This window comes from Vulpes lagopus, chromosome 4 (assembly GCF_018345385.1).
Source record: "Vulpes lagopus strain Blue_001 chromosome 4, ASM1834538v1, whole genome shotgun sequence".
Taxonomy (NCBI): Eukaryota; Metazoa; Chordata; class Mammalia; order Carnivora; family Canidae; genus Vulpes; species Vulpes lagopus.
This window is the reverse complement of record NC_054827.1, coordinates 43,037,899-43,059,777: the sequence shown is the minus strand read 5'-3', so window position 1 is coordinate 43,059,777 and position 21,879 is coordinate 43,037,899. Positions and strand designations below refer to the sequence as shown.

The window sequence follows — 21,879 nt, the reverse complement described above, 5'->3', positions numbered from 1 at the left end:
ATTTTTTAAGGCTTGTGATTTTTTTTGAGCCATCCAGATGATGAGAGGCCAAGATGTGGCCTGTGCAAGGCTGGTCTACCTCAATTTCACCCTTAATCCTAGGGCTACAGGGTCCTGGTCCTTCCTCTTCTGAATCTTCATCTGATAATTCCTCATTAACTGGTTAGCTCTTTGATACCTTAAATATAAACGTGTATTTTATCCAGTTTTGTTTAGCTTTGACACATTCTGCTATTACTGGAAGTAACACTGACTGGGAGAGTCCAGGTCTTGTAATGATTATAGTATTTGACCTAGAGATTTAGAAATTTGAACATTTTTTCCTTCTATTTGGAGACTTCCAGTCATTCTTTTGTTGCTGACTTCTGACAGTTCCATTATAATCAAGAAAAATGATCTCCATGATATGGATTCTTTGAAATTTAATATCTTTTCATAGCACAAGATCACTTTACATAAATTTCCCTTTTTTGTTTAAAGTACATATGATTTAGTATGCAGAGTTCTACATATGTTCACTATATCAGGTTTGATTTTGTGTCCATATTCTATCTTCAACCAATTTTTTAGAAAAGATTTTATTTATTTGAGAGCAAGGAGAGAGCACAAGCAGAGGGGTGTGGCAGAGGGAGCCCAACATGGGGCTCAATCCCAGGACCCTGAGATCATGATCTGAGCTAAAGGCAGATGCTTAACTGAATGAACCACCTAGGTGCCCCTTCAACTGATTTTTTTAATTGCTTGATCTCCTAGGTATATTAAAACATCTACCATGACGGTGACTTTGACAATTTCTCTTTGCTATATAGTTTTGGAAGTTATCTTACTGAAGACATATAAACTTAGGGAATAAATCAAACCTTCTGTCTTTATGTAGAGATCGTCATTAAAACAAAATGTTACCATAGTTAGAGTCTATTTATACAGCTACAGAGCTTTCTTTTATCTTTCTTTGGTCTTTTTTTTTTTTTTTTTAAATCTTTTGGCTCTCAGCATTTCAGTATCTTTGTTTTAGATGCATTTCTTTTATTTTTTTAAGATTTTTTATTTATTTACGAGAGAGAGAGAGAGAGAGAGAGAGAGAGAGAGAGAGAGAGAGGCAGAGACACAGAGGGAGAAGCAGGCTCCGTGCAGGGAGCCTCACATGGGACTTGATCCCGGGTCTTCAGGATCACGCCCTGGGCCGAAAGTGGCACTAAACTGCTTGGCCACCGGGACTGCCCTAGATGCATTTCTTTTAAAAGCACATTGCAGACTGTTAAAAAACTAATGACCAAGATTTCTTGAAGAAGTGCTCAATCCATTTACCATTGGATTTATCTTAGCAATTATTTGGCACTTATTTGTCCTATCCACTTTTCCTCCTGTGTGTATTTTGTTTGCTTCTTGTTTTTCTCACCTTCTTTTGCCTCCTCAACAGATATCAGTGGAGCATGTATTGATTTGTTTCTTCTAGGGGCAGCTCTTCACTCTGTCAAGTTCATACCTAAGTCTAAAGTAGGTCCACATCTTTACTTTCCTTCAAAATAATACAAGAGGGGCAGGCCAGGTGGCTCAGCGGTTTAACACCACCTTTGGCCCAGGGCGTGATCCTGGAGACCCTGGATGAGTCCCACGTCAAGCTCCCTGCAGGGGGCCTGCTTCTCCCTCTGCCTGTGTCTCTGCCTCTCTCTCTCTCTCATGGATAAAAAAATAAAATCTTAAAAAATAATAATACAAGATATTTAGATTGATAATTTCAATTATCTACTTCATATACATTAGGCTTAAAAAACAACAGGATAAAAAAAAAAAACAAAAAAACAGGATACCTAGACTTTTTACTTTATATCGTCTTTTCCTACAAATTTGACATTGTTTACACTATCAATAGTTCTTTAGATTTATTTAAGTACTTATTATTTTCTTTACTCACTGCTACTCCTTATACCCTTCTGTGATAATATTCCTCCTCTTTCAAGTTTATCTTTTAGAAGTTCCTTCAGTGAGGCAATTTTGGTGGTAAATTCTAAGTTTTTGTTCATCTAAAAATGTCTTTCACCCTCATTCTTAGATAATCCATAAAGCAGAATATCTACATCAAAATTGCTTGGAATGGTATAAATAACACAGTATTTGATAGTTGAAGGCTGAAAACTCTATATAAAGGAAGCAGTAGGTAAGTGCTATCTTAATTTTGTATTGCATTTACCATATGAATGTCTGGAGTATCCTTCATATGCAATTTTCTTTCACTAGGTTCTCAGGAGGATCGCAAAGCAGCTCACCCCTCCCCCCTTCTTTACAGGTAAATGGAACACTCTAGAATGTGTAACCCCTCACTTCATTATTCTTCTGGTTCTAACCAGCACCCCTGTATATGCTTTCCGCATAACCTAAGATATGCTTGCTACTTTTCTTTCCCTGTAAGCTTCATTCTTTTTTATAAGCATTAAATTTTCTGTAGTGTTCAAGAAATCCCATTGGTATAACTTTTAGTTTAAAAGAATTTTTTATTAACCAGGACTCTTAATTCCTTCCAACATGTCAGATAACAAATCTTTTTAAGATAACTAAGTCTTTGGTCTGACACATTAATATATAATTGATAATTTAAGTTAATATAAAAGTTCATTATTTTTTAATCATGTTCCTGAAGAATAAGTTATAAATCTGTGAATAAGAGTCCATTAAGTTAATACTTCATTTATATAGAGGAGAAATGGAAACAAGGATAGAATTCTGCTAAGAGTTAGTAAGTTTCTCCTATATGCATGTAACACACAAGCTAGGCAGGGAAGGTGGTGGAATTTTCATTTTTCCAACAGCTGAAAAGAGACATAACCTAGAGTAGACCAAGAGATGTTCAATCTTACTATTTTTAAAAGATTTTATTTATTTGAGAGTAAGTGTGTGGTGCAGGTGCACATGGGTGACAGGGGGTGGGGGGGTGGGGGTGAGTGGTGGGTGGGAGGTGGGAGGCAGGGGAGAGGGAGGAGCAGGCCCCCCACCGAGCAGCACAGGTGGGCGACTCCAGAACCCCAGGATCATGATGTGAGCTGAAGGCTCAACCAACTGATCCACCCAGAGTCTCAATCTCTCTGTGCCCCAAGAGTCTCAATCTGGTTCATCACACACATATGGGGATATTAGCATATTCCTCCAACATGCAAATATTTATAAATTACTTACATGTAATAAAAAAAAATACAAAGTGAAAATGGATGAACTAGGGATACAATAGGTCATATTCTTAAATATTTTAAAGTTTATCAGGGCAGCCCTGGTGGCTCAGTTTAGTGCCGCCCTCCGCCCGGGGTGTGATCCTGGAGACCCTGGATCAAGTCCCACATCAGGCTCCCTGCATGGAGCCTGCTTCTCCCTCTGCCTGTGTCTCTGCCTCTCTCTCTCTCTCTCTCTCTCTGTCTCTCATGAATAAATAAATAAAATCTTAAAAAAAAAAAAGGTTTATTAGTGAGAAAACAAAATTTATTGAAGGCATATGGGTGGGTGTGGGAATGTGAATGACAGGAATGTGATCCAATGTGACTTGACTTGATTGCTATTTGGGTCACCATTGTTTAAAATTTCACAGTGTGGCTGAAGAACAAACCCTGGGCCTAGAAGGCCTGTCTGACCACCTTTTATTGTCTACTGTCGGTTTGGATCCCCCTGACCCACAATAGAAGTAGCTCCTGGACCAGAACTTGTTGTTCATTGGGGAGACAACCCCAGGATGCCCCATGAGGCTGCAGTGAGAGGGAAGGACAGACGGATTGCTGCCATAAGCAATGGGAACCAATCCTATTGGGGCCAGTCTGAGAAAACCTCAGTGTCCTCTAAGCTGAGGGGTAAGAAAGCTGCAGCACTTACACACCTTTACTGATTAAGGGCTCCTGGCCTGGCAGCCAGAGGACACCTCCAGAAGCCCATGGGTTTTGGAGAGTGCAGGTATGCTAGAGGAGGCAGGGTACATGAACAGGGCAGACAGCATATGCTATGCTGCATTATGAAGAATATGATCTTCAGGGATGCTCGGGTGGCTCGGCAGTTGAGCTTCTGCCTTTGGCTTGGGTTGTGACCCTGGGGTCCTGGGATCGGGTCGTGCATCGGGATCCCTGCAGGGAGCCTGCTTCTCCCTCTGCCTGTGTCTCTGCCTCTCTCTCTGCATCTCTCATGAATATGTAAAATCTTAAAATTAAAAAAAAAGAGTATGATCTTTAATCTTAATTTCTTTGCAGAATTCTTTCTAACCCCTTAAAAACAATGTTAGGTAGGTCAATTTACAGTGAATGTTAACTAAATTGGTAACATACCTACAAAAATATCACTGTCAATTCTTTCTACTTCCCCATAAGATTCTTCAGGTATGTATGTGACAGAGGACAACCTGACACAGGTCGGTGGGTGCACCAGTCAATCTGAATATCAAACATTAATACAATTTTACCTTTTCTTAGATCAAGATGTATAAGGAGAAGTTCTGAGATTTTTCTTCCTCTCCACAATACATTGCCAGAGGTGCATGCTTCCCATTCTGGTCATCCCTTGACCAAAGTACAGAAGGTTATCTAGCTCTCAGCTGGAAATAATTTGATCATTTCATGGTATGGCTGGACTATTCCAAATGTGTAAGAACACACTAGTAACATAGAATTATAATGCAGTTTCAGCATTTGTCTTTTACTTGAGGAGGAGGAGACGAAAATTTCAAAACTATCTTCACAGAATTCCTTGAATGGGAATATTATCTCCCTGTGTTTAAAAAATTATGAAGAAATCCAACCAGAATGCAACTCCATCTTGGAGTCACTCTAAATCAGATCAAAATGCCCTGACTTTCCAGTCTTTGGTGTGAAAGGCAGATGGGCAGGCTCCTTGTTTTCATTCCCTTTGCAGAAATAACAGCTCTGCAGAAACATTTTCCAAAGTCACAGCTTCCTAAAGGAGTTACATATGAGAAATCAGAAATGCATTGAAACTTTCCTAAACAAGTACTTAACAAAATTCCAGAAATGTGACACAAAGTTATAAAAGTTCATTTTATTTAGGCTGCAACATGTAGATTATTTATTTAGTTTTAAAACAGGCTTAATATACAGTTTACTTTTTACCAGCACTTTGATTTAGTTTCAACAACTTAAGAACAGAATAGTCTACAGTTTTACTGTACTAGTTTAGAAATCCATTCTGGAAAGGAAAAAAAAAAATCCATTCTGTGTAGAGACACTTATATTATTTAATTTTCCCAGAGTTTAAAGCCTTATAATTGAAATAAAAATCTTTAAAAAAGGGGGGGGGGGGGCAGCCCCAGTGGCTCAGTGGTTTAGCGCCGCCTTCAGCCCAGGATGTGATCTTGGAGACCTGGGATCGAGTTCCACGTCGGGCTCCCTGCATGGGCCTGCTTCTCCCTCTGCCTGTGTCTCTGCCTCTCTCTCTCTCTCTCTCTCTCTCTGTGTGTGTGTCTCTCATGAATAACTAAATAAAAACCTTTAAAAAAAAAAAAAGCCTTATAATTGAATCATTTTATTTCAGTAAAGACTTAAAATTTTGAATATCCTGAAAAACACTATTTTATGATACATATCAACAAAACTCAATGCCATTTTCTCCAATAATAAAAGTATGCTTTTTTAAACTGTTGCTTTTTAAATGACGTGAAACTAAAGAAAATTGGTTGGTTTTAAAATCCTCTTGTTTGGAGAAAAATATTCTGTGCTTTACTACTTGTTGCCACTCCTTACAGAGATAGGGTCTATAGTCTGCATCTGCCTCCCTCGGATGGTTAAAGGCAGAAGAAGGTCCTTCTGTCCAGTTTGAGGTTTTCTGCATTATACTTTGTGTTGTTGCAAAAAGTACTAAGCGATACTCATTTACAAGTTTCTCTAAGAACTGAGCACATTTCTTCAGAGTAGCCTCCTGTAAATTAACACTTTCTCCTCCATTGACACGGTCTATCCAGTAAAAAGCTGACAGGCTGTCCAAGATCAAAAGGCAGAGGGACGGGTGGCTACAAACCACAGTTTCTAGTGAGTACAGTGTGAGGAGCAGCTGGGTGCTGCTATTGCAGTTCACCAAGAACAACCTTCCGAGGCAGTGTTTTACCATTTCTTCTGAACTTTGGGATAGTCTATGCTCGAGAATTGTAACAAGCCGAAGCATATCAAAGTGATAATCTGTATCAATAAATAAGACTTCTACTTCCAGTCCACCTTCCGATTTTGGAAGTATACATCGTGCTGTTAAATGATAAAGCATTTCTGTTTTTCCTGTTCCCTCTGGACCATGAAATTCAAGAATATCACCTGTGTAAAATTTAAAAATGTCAGTCAAAATGCAGCAGCACGGTAACGGTAGGCTACAGAATGAAAAGTCTGCAACAATGTTTGAAAAGACATTTACTGGAATGCGAAAGAAAATCTAAATCCATTTGCCAAAATGGGTCCATATAAGCAAATACAAATACATAAGGAAACTGAATCATTAAATTTCACCTCTGGGAAAGGAGCTGGCTACTAATTAGCATCAAGAAAATGTGAAAAACAGAATGACAGGGTTGAAGGGCACCCAAGGAAATCTCCTGGGGAGGGGTCCACATGCACTCACACTTGAAACTGGTGATGTTAATAAAGTGCCAGACCTATGGTCTTTCAAAAATCTACTGATTACTATGGTACACACCATTTCTGGCGCTTGATTACCCAATATACATTCTTTTTCCTTAAGTATTAAACCTCAATTTGGGGGTACGAGGGAAGGCAATGCACCCAATTGAAAAACCATTTTTCTCAGTATCCCTTGCAGAAAAGGGTCAGAGATATCACAGTTGTAGCCAATGAGACACAATTAGATTTCTGTTGGGAGTTTCTAAGTTTTGCTCTCCTGATACAGACCCCACTTCTGCTCTGCCACCCCTGACTCTGTAGGGGAAGCAGCCACCCTGAAACGGTGAGTATAAAAGGGACACCCTAAATAGGGTGGGCCCTAAGAATGGTGGAACAGGAAGACAAGAGGTGCCCAGGACATTGATGACAATACAGAACCCTACCCCAGCTATGCAGGGCCTGTCTCTATACCACTGTGAGATGAGGAAAATAAGCCTGGTGCAGGTAAGCCACTAGGCTGGACTTCATTACACGCTGAAACAATCCCTAACTAGGGTTTCTCAGTGTTACTGGCATTATGCACAGAACAATTCTTGACTGTGCAGTTTCACACATACAGAGCCATAAGAGTCCACAGCTCTTAGGCCTAAATGCCAATAGCGTCCCTCAGCTGAGAACATCCGTCCACATTTCTAAAATGCTATCAGTTATTCTCTGTTACATGAATTTCTTGAAATTGTGCCCAGCTGGAATGACATCTGCACTGTAAAGTATTTTCCTAGCATTATAAATTTAAGTAAACTACCTGAACTTCAAAGACTCCAAATCTTTACTATATAGGTTCCAGTAACTCTCTTCCAATGAAGACAACACAAATTAAACACCTGGGGAAGTTTTCCTGCCTCCAGAGCTCCTCAAAATCCACTCTGAACAGTGGCCTTCCAATTCTTGTTGGTTTGTTTCCATTTAATTTATGGCTGAATCACATAATTGGAAACACTGTGTTAAAAATGCAGATTCTTGGGCCCCAAGCAAATTACAGTCTACTGAGAGTCCAGTTACTTTATTTCCTGTTATTACTAATAATCCGTTATAGATTGGAACATTCACAATGTGTAAAAAAAAATCTAGCATGTTACCACTGTACAATATTTAAGGTACTATCAAACTTCAGTTTCTACCATAACCTTACATGTAATTTGCAATTCAAAATTTAAATAAAGAGGATTCTTCCTCACCCTTCCCCCAAAAGATCCCTGCTCAAGGAGTAAAACTATTTTCACAATAACAATTGTTCACTGATGCTCTTACTGAAAGTTAACGTAGTGACAAAAAATATGTAAGCCAGATATTCAGTTTACTCTCCTACTATAATGACTGAGGAGCTAAGCTGTTATCTTTCCCTTAAGTCTTTCACTGCTCTATATGATAGAAAGAGAACAAACTACATGCATTAGATGAAACATTAACATAGAACAGATATTAATGGTAGTGAAGGAAAGCTGAAGTTTAGCAAGATTAATCTTAAAAAGGGTTTGGAGGACACAGTGAACCACAGAGAAACACATGGGGAAGCCAATTAGACTGCACCAAACCTTCTCTTCTTTCCCCAGAAATGGCAGAAGAGGCCAATCAATAGTAACTAACTTTTTCATTGTACTTTACAGATGAAAAGGGACAACTTCATGATACCTCACTTGGTCCTAATAACAATACTTTGAGGTAAAGAAAGCAAACTTTATCACCTTCCATCATCACAGTTATTGTACTTTATAATTTTTTTTAAAGAGGAGAGATTCATTAAAAATATAAAATCTCGGGGAAAAAAATCTCTACACCCAACTCACAACCCTAAGATCAAGAGCCGCACACTTCAGTGACAGAGCCAGCTGGCATCCCTCATGCTGTGTGATTTTGCCTATTTCATTATATTTCCTGTATGCTACTTTAAGTTGGGACCTCACTATTCCATCTCCAGCACAAAACACAGTATCTTTTGGATGCACTTCATCAGATTACCTTCTTTTTGAGAACTTCTTGAGAGACATCTAAAAAATGAAAATATAAGTCCTGATCTGGTAAGGAGTAAAGGTCCACAGTGGACTTTGGAACATGACATTTTGAAAGGAAGCAAGTCGGGTAGGGGACAGAGATAGAGGTGTGGCATTGCTTCCCAGAGTCCAACAGGTGTGAAACTAGAGACCAGCAGAGGATGCAAGCAAGAATAAGACCTGGCCCTCAAGACGTGCTGACACTAGTTTGTGTCAGGTTTTCAGCCCCCATCACTTATTCAGAAGGTTAAGGGTAAAGCTAACGTAGCGATGTACCCATACAAATCAAATACATAAGAAAGCAGGGATTTTAAAGTCACATAATCACATAAATATCCTAACAAGAGGGATCCCTGGGTGGCGCAGCGGTTTGGCGCCTGCCTTCGGCCCAGGGCGCGATCCTGGAGACCCGGGATCGAATCCCACATCGGGCTCCCAGTGCATGGAGCCTGCTTCTCCCTCTGCCTGTGTCTCTGCCCCTCCCTCTCTCTCTCTCTCTCTCATAAATAAATAAAAATTAAAAAAAATATATCCTAACAAGAATTTAGCTTTCAAAAGGCTATGTTAGCTAGGGTGTCATAGAAGAAAAATGTTTTATAACCACTAGAATTTAAGATTCAAAACAATAATAATGTTTTATTATGTATGATCAATATGTAGCCACAATGATCAGAGAGTAAGCTACACAGAAACCGAAAACGGCTCAATTTCATGGGTGAGAATGAACAAAAAATTAAGAATAGAGGTCAAAAACTCAATTCTTAGGATACATCTACGTTAGAGGAGTCAGCATGAAGACATACAAAACAGAAGTTTAATATAAAAATTAGGAGGAGGGTAGCCCCGGTGGCGCAGCGGTTTAGCACCACCTGCAGCCCAGGGAGTGATCCTGGAGACCCGGAATCGAGTCCCACATCGGGCTCCCTGCATGGAGCCTGCTTCTCCCTCTGCCTGTGTCTCTGCCTCTGCCTCTCTCTCTGTGTGTGTCTCCATGAATTAATAAAATAAAAAATCTTAAAAAAAAAATTAGGAGGAAACAGACTACAAAACATTTCAAGAAAATGAAACTGTACTAAATAACATTCAATAGCACAAAATTTCTAAAAGTAAAAAAAATTGCAGTTTGGGAACAGATCACTGAACTGGTCCTGGATAGTTACCTTATAGCAAAAAATGTGTAGTTTGCAAAACCACATTTAATACAAATATTATTTTATGAACCAAACTTCAAAATCAGATATTCAGAAAAGAGATGGAAGGGCACTCCAGGGAGCACTCAGTGTTCTTCCAAGAACCAGGGTAAAGGGAAGGCAGAGGGCACATGAGGAATAAGGGAAAAAATATGATGGCTTACATTCATTTAAAAAGTAAAAATATGGGCAGCCCTGGTGGCTCAGCGATTTAGTGCTGCCTTCAGCCCAGAGTGGGATCCTGGAGACTGGGATCGAATCCCATGTCAGGCTCCTTGCATGGAGCCTGCTTCTCCCTCTGCCTGTGTCTCTGCCCGCCCCCCCTCTCTGTCTCTTATGCATAAATAAATAAAATCTTAAAAAAAAAAAGTAAAAATATTCAGGAGCAGGTTCATGACACTGGGGAGTCAAATGAAGTCAAACGAAGGTAAGAGAAAGGCAACATATTCTGAAGTAAAAGAGAAGAGACTCTACAGGAAGACAGAAATAGGTGAAGCTGGCCAGAGGGTAACTGTGAGAGCTCTCTCTGGATGTTTCTGGAATTCTCAGAATAGGAAAAAAATTAAAACCTTGCCAGATATTTTCTTGGAGAGAAGGTGGTGCTCATTAACATCTTTTGGATAACTCAAAAGAGTTATGCCTTTAAGAACACTTGCTTACACGGTTTAATAAGGTTTGCTAAAGCCACACATTACTAAGAAATAGATGATGTAGTATATGAGTTCTGCAGATCCTTGGTTTGGCATGATTGAGATGAGGCAAAGATTAAGGTGAAATCCTTGGTTAGGAAATTATTAAGTGGTATATAAAAACACTCTTCTTTTACAGATTAACAGCAAGGCAGTAAAAGGGTCATTTGTAACAAGTGGGGAAATAAAATATGCAACTTGCAAATTACACATAAATATTATCATTAAGATCCTAAATTCCCTACATATGTTTAATGATGAATTGAAGTCAGTTTTGCTGGTTTTAGAAACATTTACTGTCTAATCCTCACATCAAAAATCATTTTCAAACGTGATGTTCTACAGAGGGGCACCGTCCTTTTAGCTGTATTTGAAGTCACTATCTCAAATGTTTCTGAGAGCTGCTACAACAGAAATTGTACCCTTGTCCACTCAAAAGTATTGAGTATGACAACTTGCAGTAAAAAAACCCACCCCCACCCCTACCCCCACCTCCAAACACACACACACACACACACACACACACACACACACACCAAAAAAACACCTCTACAGTTTGGCACTTGACAAATTAAACTAAATCAGAAAATCTGGATGGTTTGGCCTTGATAGTTGCTCTCACAAATAGAATGCTGTAAGGGATCTGGGTAACAGATTGTCAGAGTGAGTTTATGAATCTGAAGATCCTTCAAAATAAGGATAAAAAAGAGAAGCCAAAAAAAATACATCATCTTGGTACCAATCTACTAATTGTATGACAAATATGTTGTATTTGCAGATTACAATCATTATGGTATGGAAGAGGTAATTGGTATATAGTACAGAGTAACTACTACAAAAAGCATATAGAAATGTTTAGAATGGCATTAGAGTTTCCTATAATCCCTAACTCTCTTATTGTTTCACTTTGACCTTCCCTATATGGTTTCTGATAAACTACTGTTGATAAATAATGCTTATAATACCAGTCTTAAGTCTGCTATTGCTCCAATTAGTATTCATTTAACTAGTTTTACAGCTAAAATGTCTATTTATAAAATATTGAAATTAAGATGGTGTTAATCCAAATTAGATAAACTTTTTTGTTACTGACTGAACATGATGGTGTTTTTAAAGTTTCTACAAATGTAATATTCAAATGTATAAGTGGTGCTGCCAACTCATGCGTTAGTGTCAGTTTCATAAGGTCCAACTTAATAACATCCTTTCTGATAGAATACAAAGTTCAATCTTTTGTCAAAATTTGTCTTTTACTGATAGTTTAGAATATTGTTTACTAACAGACCTGTTCTATAAAAAATAGTAAAGGGAATCTTCTAGGTTGAATGAAAGGACAGTAGATAGTTACTGAATCCAAATGAGTTAATAACGACCACCGGTAAATACAACCTACCTAAGTAAGTATGAAAGACAGTACACATTTTATATTTGTAACCTTTTCCCATTTATCTGACTTAAGAAACAAATGAATTAAGTAATTTTTTTTTATTCTGTTATAATACATTTTAATTTCTCTGCTGTACTGGCTTTTTAATTTCTTGCATTAAGGAATAATTTTAAGTAATAATTTTAGAAGTGTTTATGGACATACAACATACAAATATGTAATTTATTAACAATACAAAGGAAGGGGGAGGAAATCGAGCTATCTAGTAGCAAAGTATTTATGAAATATGGAAATTAAGATGATATGTACCTAAATTAAATTGCTTTAAATTAAGATATTAATTGTAATCCTTGGAGCAACCATTAGGAAAATAACACAAAAAAATAAAGTAAAAGGAATAAAGTAAAAGGACCAGGAATAAAAATGGTACATTAGGGGCACCTGGGTGGCTCAGTTGGTTAAGTGTCTTAACTCCTGCTTCTTGATTTCACCTCAGGTCATGATCTCAGGGTTGTGAGATGGAGCCCATGGTGGGCTCCACACTGGGTATGGAGTTTGCTTAAGACTCTCTCCCCCTGCCCCCCTCAAAAAAGATCCTCTCTCCCTCTTCTTCTGCCTCTCCCCACTAAATAAAATGGTACACTAGAAAATATTTACTTAACATTAAAGAAGACAGTAATGGAGGAAAAGACAAAAAAGATATAATACTATCTAAAAGAGCAAAATGGCAATCGTAAACCCTATCTTATCAGTAATTCATTAACTATAAATGGATTAAATAGTCCAAACAAAAGGCAGAGATTGGCAGAATGGAATAAAAACACCTGATGCAATTGTAGGCTATCTACCATAAGAATACTTCACATCACTAAGTCACAACAGATTGATAACAAAAGGATAGAAAAAGATATGCCATGCAAACAGTAACCAAAAGAGAGCTGATGTGGCTATACTATTATCAGACAAAATATACTTTAAGACAACTGTTATTAGAGATGAAGAAGTATATTTTTGTTTTCCATTTTGCTAAAGACAGCATAATTTACATCTTAACCATTTTTAAGTATAGTTCAGTAGTGTTAAATTACATTCACACTCTTGTAAAACATCTCCAGAGCTTTTCCATCCTGCAAAACTGAAACTCTGAACCCACTGAACAACAAGTCCCCTTGTTTCCTTTTTCCCCAACCCCTGGTAACTATCATTTTACTTTCTGTTCCTATGAATCTGACTGCTTTGGATGCCTCATATAAGTGAAGTCACAGTATTTTTCATTTTGTGACTAGTTTATTTCCCTTAGCATGTCCTCCCAGTTTATCCACATAGTAGCATGACAGGATTTCCTTTTTAAGGCTGAATAATATTCCCTTGTTTGCATATACCACATTTTGTCTATGCATTCATCTGTCAACGAACATTTGGATTGTTTCCATCTCTTAGCTATTATGAATAGTGCTTCTATGAACATAAGTATGCAAATTATCTCTTCAATACTCTGCTTTCTATTCTTCTGGAGATACCCCCAGACGTGGAGTTGTTGGATCATATGGCACTTCCTTTTTTCTTAAAAGATTTTATTTATTTATTTTGAGAGAAAGAGGCACACAAGCGGGGGTAGTGGGGGTGGGGGTGGGGAGGGACAGAGGGAAAAGGAGAGAAAGAACCTTAAGCAGACTCTGCACCGAACCCAGACGCAACCTGCAGGGCTCCATCTCACAACCCTGAGATCATGACATGAGTGGAAATCAAGAGTCAGACACTTAACTGACTGAGCCACTGAGATGCGTCAATCATATGACAGGTCTTTTTAAAATTTTTTGAGGAACTTCCATACTGTTTTTCACAGTACTTGCACCATTTTACAGTCACATCAACAGTGCACAAGGGTTCCAATTTCTCTACATCCTCACCCAACACTCGTTATTTTTTACTGTAACTATCATAGTGGGTGTGAGGTGACAAAGGACATTTTATAATGATAAAAGAATCAATCCATCAATAAGGTATAATAATACTCTTGTAAGTGCCCAACAGTGCACAGAGCCCCAAAATATATGAAGCAAAACTAAGAACTAAAGGGAGAAATAAACAATTTAACAGTAATTGTTGGTAACTTCAATATTCACTTTCAATACCATATAGAACAATTAGGTAGAAGATCAACACAGAAACAGGAGACTTGAATGCTAGAAACCAACCAGAAATACAAAACATCAAGAAAACACTCAATCCAACAATAGCAGAATACACATTCTTCTCAAGTGCACATGGAACATTCAAGATAGACCATATGTTCAGCAATAAAACAAATCTCAACCAATTAAAAAGAATGAATCACAGAAGTATGTTCTCTGACAGAAAAGAATGAAAATAGAAATCAGTAACAACAAAACCATAAATCTTCCTGACCCTGGATTAGCCAATAACCTCCTAGCTATACCAAAAGTATGAGCAAAAAGATAAATAAATAAATTGGACTTCATAAAAATGAAAAGCCTTAAAAAAAATTTAATAGCCTTGTGCTTCAATGGACACCATTGAGATCGTGAAAAGACAACAAAAAGAGTGGGAAAGGCTATTTATAAATCATATTTGATAAGGGACTTGTATCTACAATATATAAAGGATTCTTACAACCCAATAATAAAAACACAGCCTATTTTTTTTAATGAGAAGACATGACATTTCTCCAAATTACACATACAAATTGCCAATAAGCACATGAAAAGATGCTTAATATCATTAGCCATAAGGGAATGTAAATCAAAACCACAATGAGGTATCATTTCATACTCACTAGGAAGGGGATAATAAAAAATAAAGACAATGACATTTGTTTGCAGGATGTGGGAAAATTGGAACCATTCTATGCTTCATCCCCAGTGGCAAGTAAAATGTGCAGCTGCTATGGAAAATAGTCTGGTAGTTCAAAAAAGGTTAAACATAGTTGCCACAGGAACCTAACAGTCCCTCTCATAGGTATTACTCATGAGAAATGAAAATATACATCCAGAGAAAAACTTATACACAGATAACCACAGCAGCATTATCCATAACAGCAAAAAGAAACCCAAATGTCCATCAACTGATGCATGGATAAACAAAATGTGGTATACCCATACAACAGAGTATTACTCAACAATAAACAGAACTACAGATACATGCCACAATGTGATAAGACTTGAAAAGATTATGCAAAGTAACAGAAGCCAGTCACAGAAGACCACATACTGTGTAATTCAATTATATGAAATATGCAGACAAGGCTGGTCTAGAGAGTCAAGTACATTAGTGACCGCCTAGGGCTGAGGGATGTGGGAGGAAATGGGGAGTGACTGCTAACAGGTACAGCTTTCTTTCTGGAGTGATGAAAATGCCCTAAAATCAACTGTGGTGACAGGTAAAGAAATGTGAATACTACAAACCATGAAGCTGCACACTTAAACGGATAAATTATATCTCTACAGAGTTCTTCTTACACTAAAGAAGAAAACAATGCAAGCACAGTACCTTTCTGTAAGTTTTCCCTAGGTAGAAGTGTTGGTGGAACAAGCAGGTATGTCTTTTCCCTTCTATAGAAATATTAACAACAGGGTACCTAAGGACTTTCCTATGATTCTCAAACTTCTAAGGAATTAAAAAATAAATTATAACAAAACTCTCACAAATAACGTGTCAAGATAACAGAGGTCAGTATTTATTCTGAAATTTACTGCAAATGAGCCGAACTTTCTCTCATCTGACACAGATAAAGTGTCCTGTCATGATCTATTCTCACTTTTTAATTTTACAGGTTAATCCATATAGCCATTTGCTACAAGTATGTACATATAAATGAATATATGTTGGAAAAGAACACGTTTTATAAGACTTAATGTATGACACTGTATTTTGATTTGAAATTGTTTTTACCATGTACAGATGAAACTTCATCAGCGAACAGATATGGTTCTATTTCTTTCAAGGAACTTCTACCTTCAAGTCGGGCAAGGAGCTTGCAAAAGAAAAGAAAAGGAAAAAGAGAAGGAAAAACTCATTACCTAAAAATACAAAATCTTACAAATCTACATTTACACAATTTTCCTAAAGTCTATTTTAAAAACTCTGAGGATTTGGAAGAAATTATGAAATAGGAAATAAGGGATCCCTGGGTGGCTCAGCGGTTTGGCGCCTGCCTTTGGCCCAGGGCGCGATCCTGGAGTCCCGGGATCGAGTCCCACGTCAGGCTCCTAGCATGGAGCCTGCTTCTCCCTCCTCCTGTGTCTCTGCCTCTCTCTCTCTCTGTCTATGATAAATAAATAAATAAATCTTAAAAAAGAAAAAAAAAAGAAATAGGAAATAAAATTTAGGAGAAAAACTCTGTTCATTTATTCAGGAAATATGTCATTCTTTTGTTTATGTATCAAATACTGAGGTATAAAATGAGTCCCTGCCCTCAAAAGAGCTGATTATATAGTTTGGGATATAGGACCAAACTAACTGCAAAGTACTTATCTTTCTTATGTGTCACAATTTTTCTTTCTCACTTTCTTACCACACTTGTTATACAGATATCAGCTTTTTATCTGTCTGCCTTGTATATTGTCAATTCTTTATCTAGTAGTGAGAGGGGGCAAAGGAAAAAGGTAGAGAAAAGCCATCCTCAAGGAGCTCCCACTTCCATCTGTTAGGATCCTCAGGTTCCATTAATTTACCAGAGCAGCTCATGGAACTCAGAGAAACATTTTATTACTAGATTACCCATTTATTATAAAAGGATACAACTCAGGAAGAGCTCAAAGGAGTAGATGCACAGGGAAGGCTTGGGGAAAGAGGGAGGAGCTTTCATTCTCCGGATGCATCACTCTCCCAGCACCTCTATTTATATGTTCACCAACCTGGAATCTCTTCCAACCCTGTCTTTGGGCGGGGTGTGTGTTATGGAGATTTCACTACATAGACTTGGTTGATGCAATCACTGGCCTTTGGTGGTTGAATTCAGTCTCCAGCATCTTTGCCCTCCCAGAAGGTTGGTGGTCAGAGAGGGGGACTGAAGATTTCAACCTTCTAATCACATGGCTCCTTCTCCTGATGACCAGTCCCTATCCGTAGGTGGGGTCCAAAAGTAACCTCATTAACATAACAAATGACATGTTTGTCAGTCTTAACACATAGGAAATTCCAAGGATTTTTAGGAGGTCTGTGCCAGAAATGGGGATAAAGACCAAATACATATTTCTCATTATAAATCACAACATAAAGGCATACCAGGATTGGCAAGATCTGCCATGCAAAAGGTAATTTTAGGAATAATGATGACGCCACCAAGAACTTCTGAGGTTTGAAGCCTTGCTGTTAACACCCTAGGCCCTGGGAACAAGCACCTTGCTTTCATTCTTATTTAATCCTCATGATGAAGCAAATGAGGCTCTAGTTGCCTAACTAAGTGACTTCATAAGGTCACACAGGAAGGGGCAAACCTGAGACTTGAATTCAAATCATGATCCTTACCTGTTAGGTCAAATACACAGTAATATTCTGAATCAGGGTACAGGCAGATGTGATATCAGCCAGGGTGCAGAGGCTGAAAGGAGCACTCTGCATGTAGGTAAACTTGAACTGCTAGAGCTCGTAGTATGAAAAAAACAGGAGATAAGTCCTAAAAGAGCGGAAGTCACATCACAGAAGATCTTAGATGCCATATTTAGGAGCTTGTTCTCTGGTTTGTAGACAAGAGAAGGGATTTTAAGCAACAGTGTAATAAGCAGTCTCTGAGAAGCAGTCTCAAATAGTTTAGACAGCTGGGAATTCAGAACTAGATCTGCTAACTCCCTTCTCTGGGCCCCAGGTATCTTATCATTAAAGTGATAAACAGTATCTCCCCTCCCAAAGTTATTGACGATTCAGAGTATTTTTAAAAAGTGCTTTGCATAAAGTAAGCACAATGTAAGTAGAGCACAAGCTATCATCGTCTGCATTTTAAATAGATTATCTCGGGTGGCTAAGAGGGAACAAGGATGGAGTCTGTCACACTAATCTGGAGAGGAGTGCCCCCCCCCCCAAGACAAAAGTAGTTAGGATGACAGCAAACAGAATTGCATGACTGATTTAAATGTCAATGAAGGACATGTAATCAAAGCTATCACAGCTGATTCTCAAGTTTCTAAGTAATCAGCACAGATTTGACAACTCTTCCATAAAACAAAAGAAAAAAAAGAGCATATCACAAATGGGAACAAAGCAGTCACTTTAGGTTTTTTTTAAACTGAAGCAAAAGTTCTGAAAAGATTTCCTGAAGTGATGAAAGGGTTCTATACATTAATTTAGCAAATGTTTATTGAGTTTTTGTTACATACAATGCACCATGGCAGGTAAAATGCAGACTACAAAGATGAAGATGACAACCGACCCTTAAAGAACTTGCTGTGTCCGTCCTCTAAATGACATTTTATTACAAAACAAAGTAAAGACTGCTCAATAAACAAGAGATACAGTGCTCTGAGTTAGAGCAGATTCTGGAGGTGTATCTGAAGTTAAGGCTCGTTTCATGGGTACTAAGACATAATCTTTTTCCCTAAATTGACGCTTGCAGTGATAGTGTAACAGCAGTGGTGGATGAAAATGCTGACAGAAACAAGGCAGTGGCATCAAACTATGTCCCTGCAGACACAGCATTCTTCACCACTTAAAAAAAAAAAAAAACTCAAACAAGCAAAACTAGTTTTTCATAAGAATGCCTTTGATGATGCAGTTAAAAGTATTAGTTGTATTAAATCATGACCCCTGACTACTTTTTAAAGTTATGATAACACAGGCCACATACTAGCAGTAAAGAATTTAACCTTGACTGCAGAGGTCTGGCCTTTGCCCTTGGATCCTGAGAGGTCATCTCCAACTCTCTTGGAATATCCTGCCTGATAAAAGTGTCTTTGTTTACCAGGGGGCCTTCAGCCGCACCAGAGAGTCTAACAGAGTGACTTAGGGTTGGGGCTTTGGGTCAACTTGATCTCTGGTATCAGAGGGGCTGTAGAGTGCAGTCAGCTGTTTGGGCAGTTGACTGTGTCTCCATGAGTGAGCCCCATGAAGACTCTGGACACCAAAGTCCAGGTGAGCTTCCATGATTGGCAGAAGTCACACACTGCTGCTGAGAGAACCGAGTACCATCCACAACTCCACCAGGAGAGGACAACTGGAAGGTCTACATTTGCAATTCTCCCGGACTTTTATCCTCTTCTAGCTGCTTTCAAACCTGCATCCATTTCCTGTAGTGAACCATAACCACGAATTAACAGTTTCCAATGAGTTCTGTGAGTCCTTCTACTGAATTGCTATACCTAAAGGCAGTCTCAGGGACCCCTCAACTTGCAATTAATATCAGAGCTGAGTGTAGTCTTGGGGATCTGGAACTCTGCATTCTGTCTGGAGTAAAGGCTGCATTCTGTCTGGAGTAAAGGCCTTCCCCAACTTCACACACAATTAAGGGTTTCTGCTCCAAAATGAAATACAATCGGGTTTTTTTTCTCTAGGAAAAGCACTTGAGTTGATTATTTCAGTAGGATTCTTTTTTCATAGCCTACCCTTTTATTTAAAAGAATGACTAAAAGACAAACTTTGATTATACAGACTTTGGTATTTGGCAGACATTTTATCGAAAACAAAGAAAGTACGTTGGTCATTTCAAGAAAACTGACAGTACTTGTTGCCAATGATAACATTTGAATTTTGGAAAACTCATCCAGTACTGTGACCCTGACAGCTTCCCAATACTTAAGGTCCTTTTGGTGAATCACCAGTGTTTTAATGAATGTGATTTTTAAAAATAATCATCTAACAAAACACATCACTACCTCAAAGATCTGTGTAATTCACTGAACCAATATTTCCAAAGACCAATGCATGACGTTAAAATATTCCTGGGTAAAAGATTCACTCCCAGTGTTCAGACCAATCAATTGGCTTTAATGTATGAAAAATTCACTGCTAAAATTTTATATCTACGTTGCAATTAAGTTTTAGGAAACTACTATTTGTCAAGTTTTGGTATAGAACCAAGGAAGAAAATCCACAATTAGCTGACAAGATCTTCAAATCCCCCCCTCTTTTTCCAACTCCGTATCTATCTGTGAAAGGCTAGATAGTCCTCATGTACTTTAACCAGAACAACGTCCAGTAATAGACTGGATACAGAAGAGATGAGAACTCAGTTAAGTTCAGCCAGACATTAAAGAGATTTGCAAATATGTAAAACAGTGTCAGTCCTCACATTTTTTTGTTTAGGGGAATATAGCTATCTTTCATTAAAATATTTATTATAATATTCAAAGGGATTATTATTGTCACTTGTATATGGATGTAAATTTAAAAAATTTTAAGTTTCTCAGTGCAGCTCTCTTTCTAGAGCTTGCCTCTCTAGAGATATCTGGAGTATACTTTTCACTTTAACAAACTTTCTTGTTTCTGCTATTCAATAACTTTAAAAATTAATTTTCCCAATTTCACTGACAGATATAACCCACAAAAACAAAAGCTCTTTTGGTGGGACACCTGGGTAGTTAAGTGGTTGAACGTCTGCCTTTGGCTCAGGTTGTGATCCTAGAGTCCTGGGATTGAGTCCCACATGGGGCTCCCTGGATGGAGCCTGCCTCTCTGTGTCTCTCATGAATAAATAAATAAAATATTTTTTATAAAATATGTTTTTAAAAGCTCTTTTGGTGACAGATCACCAATTACTGATCACAGATCATCAGACTTACTGTGGTGATCATTTTGCAACATAAACAAATATTAAATCATTATGGTGTATACCTGAAACTTATATATCTATTATACCACCAACCCCCACCAAAAAATGCACAAAATCTCTTTCAAATTCTCAATAATTTTTAATGCACTCCCTAAAGCTAAAAAGTATGAGAACCACTGAGTTAGAAGATGCACAGTCCAGCTTGAAGGACAAGACAGAAACTTTCATGGGCAAGATGGAACTCAAAGGACTTCAAAATGTTTTAAAAAGCATGTATACACATGGCTAACCTCTTCATCAGAATGATTAACTTAGGAAGTTACTCCAATTGTTTATTCTTATTGTCACTGCTCAAAATATTTTATTTTATTTTTTAAATTTATTTATGATAGTCACACAGAGAGAGAGAGAGAGAGAGGCAGAGACATAGGCAGAGGGAGAAGCAGGCTCCATGCACCGGGAGCCCGACGTGGGATTCGATCCCGGTTCTCCAGGATCGCGCCCTGGGCCAAAGGCAGGCGCCAAACTGCTGCGCCACCCAGGGATCCCTCAAAATATTTTAGAATTCTCCCCTGTGAGAAGTCCTTGTAAGAAAGTGTTCAAGAAGGTGTTACATTGACATGACACTTGGACAAAAATGTATTACTCCCTTTACTAAATTGGCTGTTAGCCAGTTTGCATCTGAATCGCCACCAATTAAAAAATCAAATTAATTTTCAAAGGGTGAAAACTTCCCACTACTGAGAATATTCAAGGGGCACTTAGGTGGCTCAGCAGTTGAGGATCTACCTTTGCCTCAGGTTGTGATCCCAGGGTCCTGGAATCCAGTCCTGCATCGGGCTCCCTGTGAGGAGCCTGCTTCTCCCTCTGCCTATATGTTTCTGCTTCTCTCTGTGCCTCTCATGAATATATAAAATTTTTAAAAGAAAGAGAATATTCAAAATAATGTTTTGCAATGACAAAGCAGAGTATACAGAGTACAGAGGCAGTAAAACTGCATCCCAGAACCTAGATTTACCCTTACAAATTACAATACAAATAAGAGTAACAGTTTATAAAAGCCATTTTATAGGATGAGATATCTTCCAAACCTAAGCAGAAAGCAGACCCTAGAGGCACTTGGGTTGCTCAGTCAGTTAAGCATCTGACTCTTGGTTTTGGCTCAGGTCATGATCTCAGTGTCATAGGACTGAATCTAAATTGTGTTCCATGCTCAGCGTGGAGTCTGCTTATCCCTCTCCTTCCGCCTACTTGTA

The 21,879-nt window shown here is 38.2% G+C and overlaps 1 protein-coding gene across 1 annotated transcript in view; it reads right to left on the bottom strand.

The window, feature by feature from the left end:
* Positions 1–5,429: 5,429 nt before the first annotated feature.
* Positions 5,430–21,879, bottom strand: part of XRCC2 (X-ray repair cross complementing 2) — a 26,068-nt gene continuing 9,618 nt past the window's right edge. Inside the window, exons 2-3 of the mRNA XM_041753077.1 lie at positions 15,814–15,895; positions 5,430–6,284 (exon numbers count right to left, since the gene is read on the bottom strand). Of these exons, the coding sequence (XP_041609011.1) occupies positions 5,566–6,284; positions 15,814–15,895 (801 nt within the window). The 3' untranslated portion in view covers positions 5,430–5,565. The remainder of the gene's footprint in view (positions 6,285–15,813; positions 15,896–21,879) is intronic.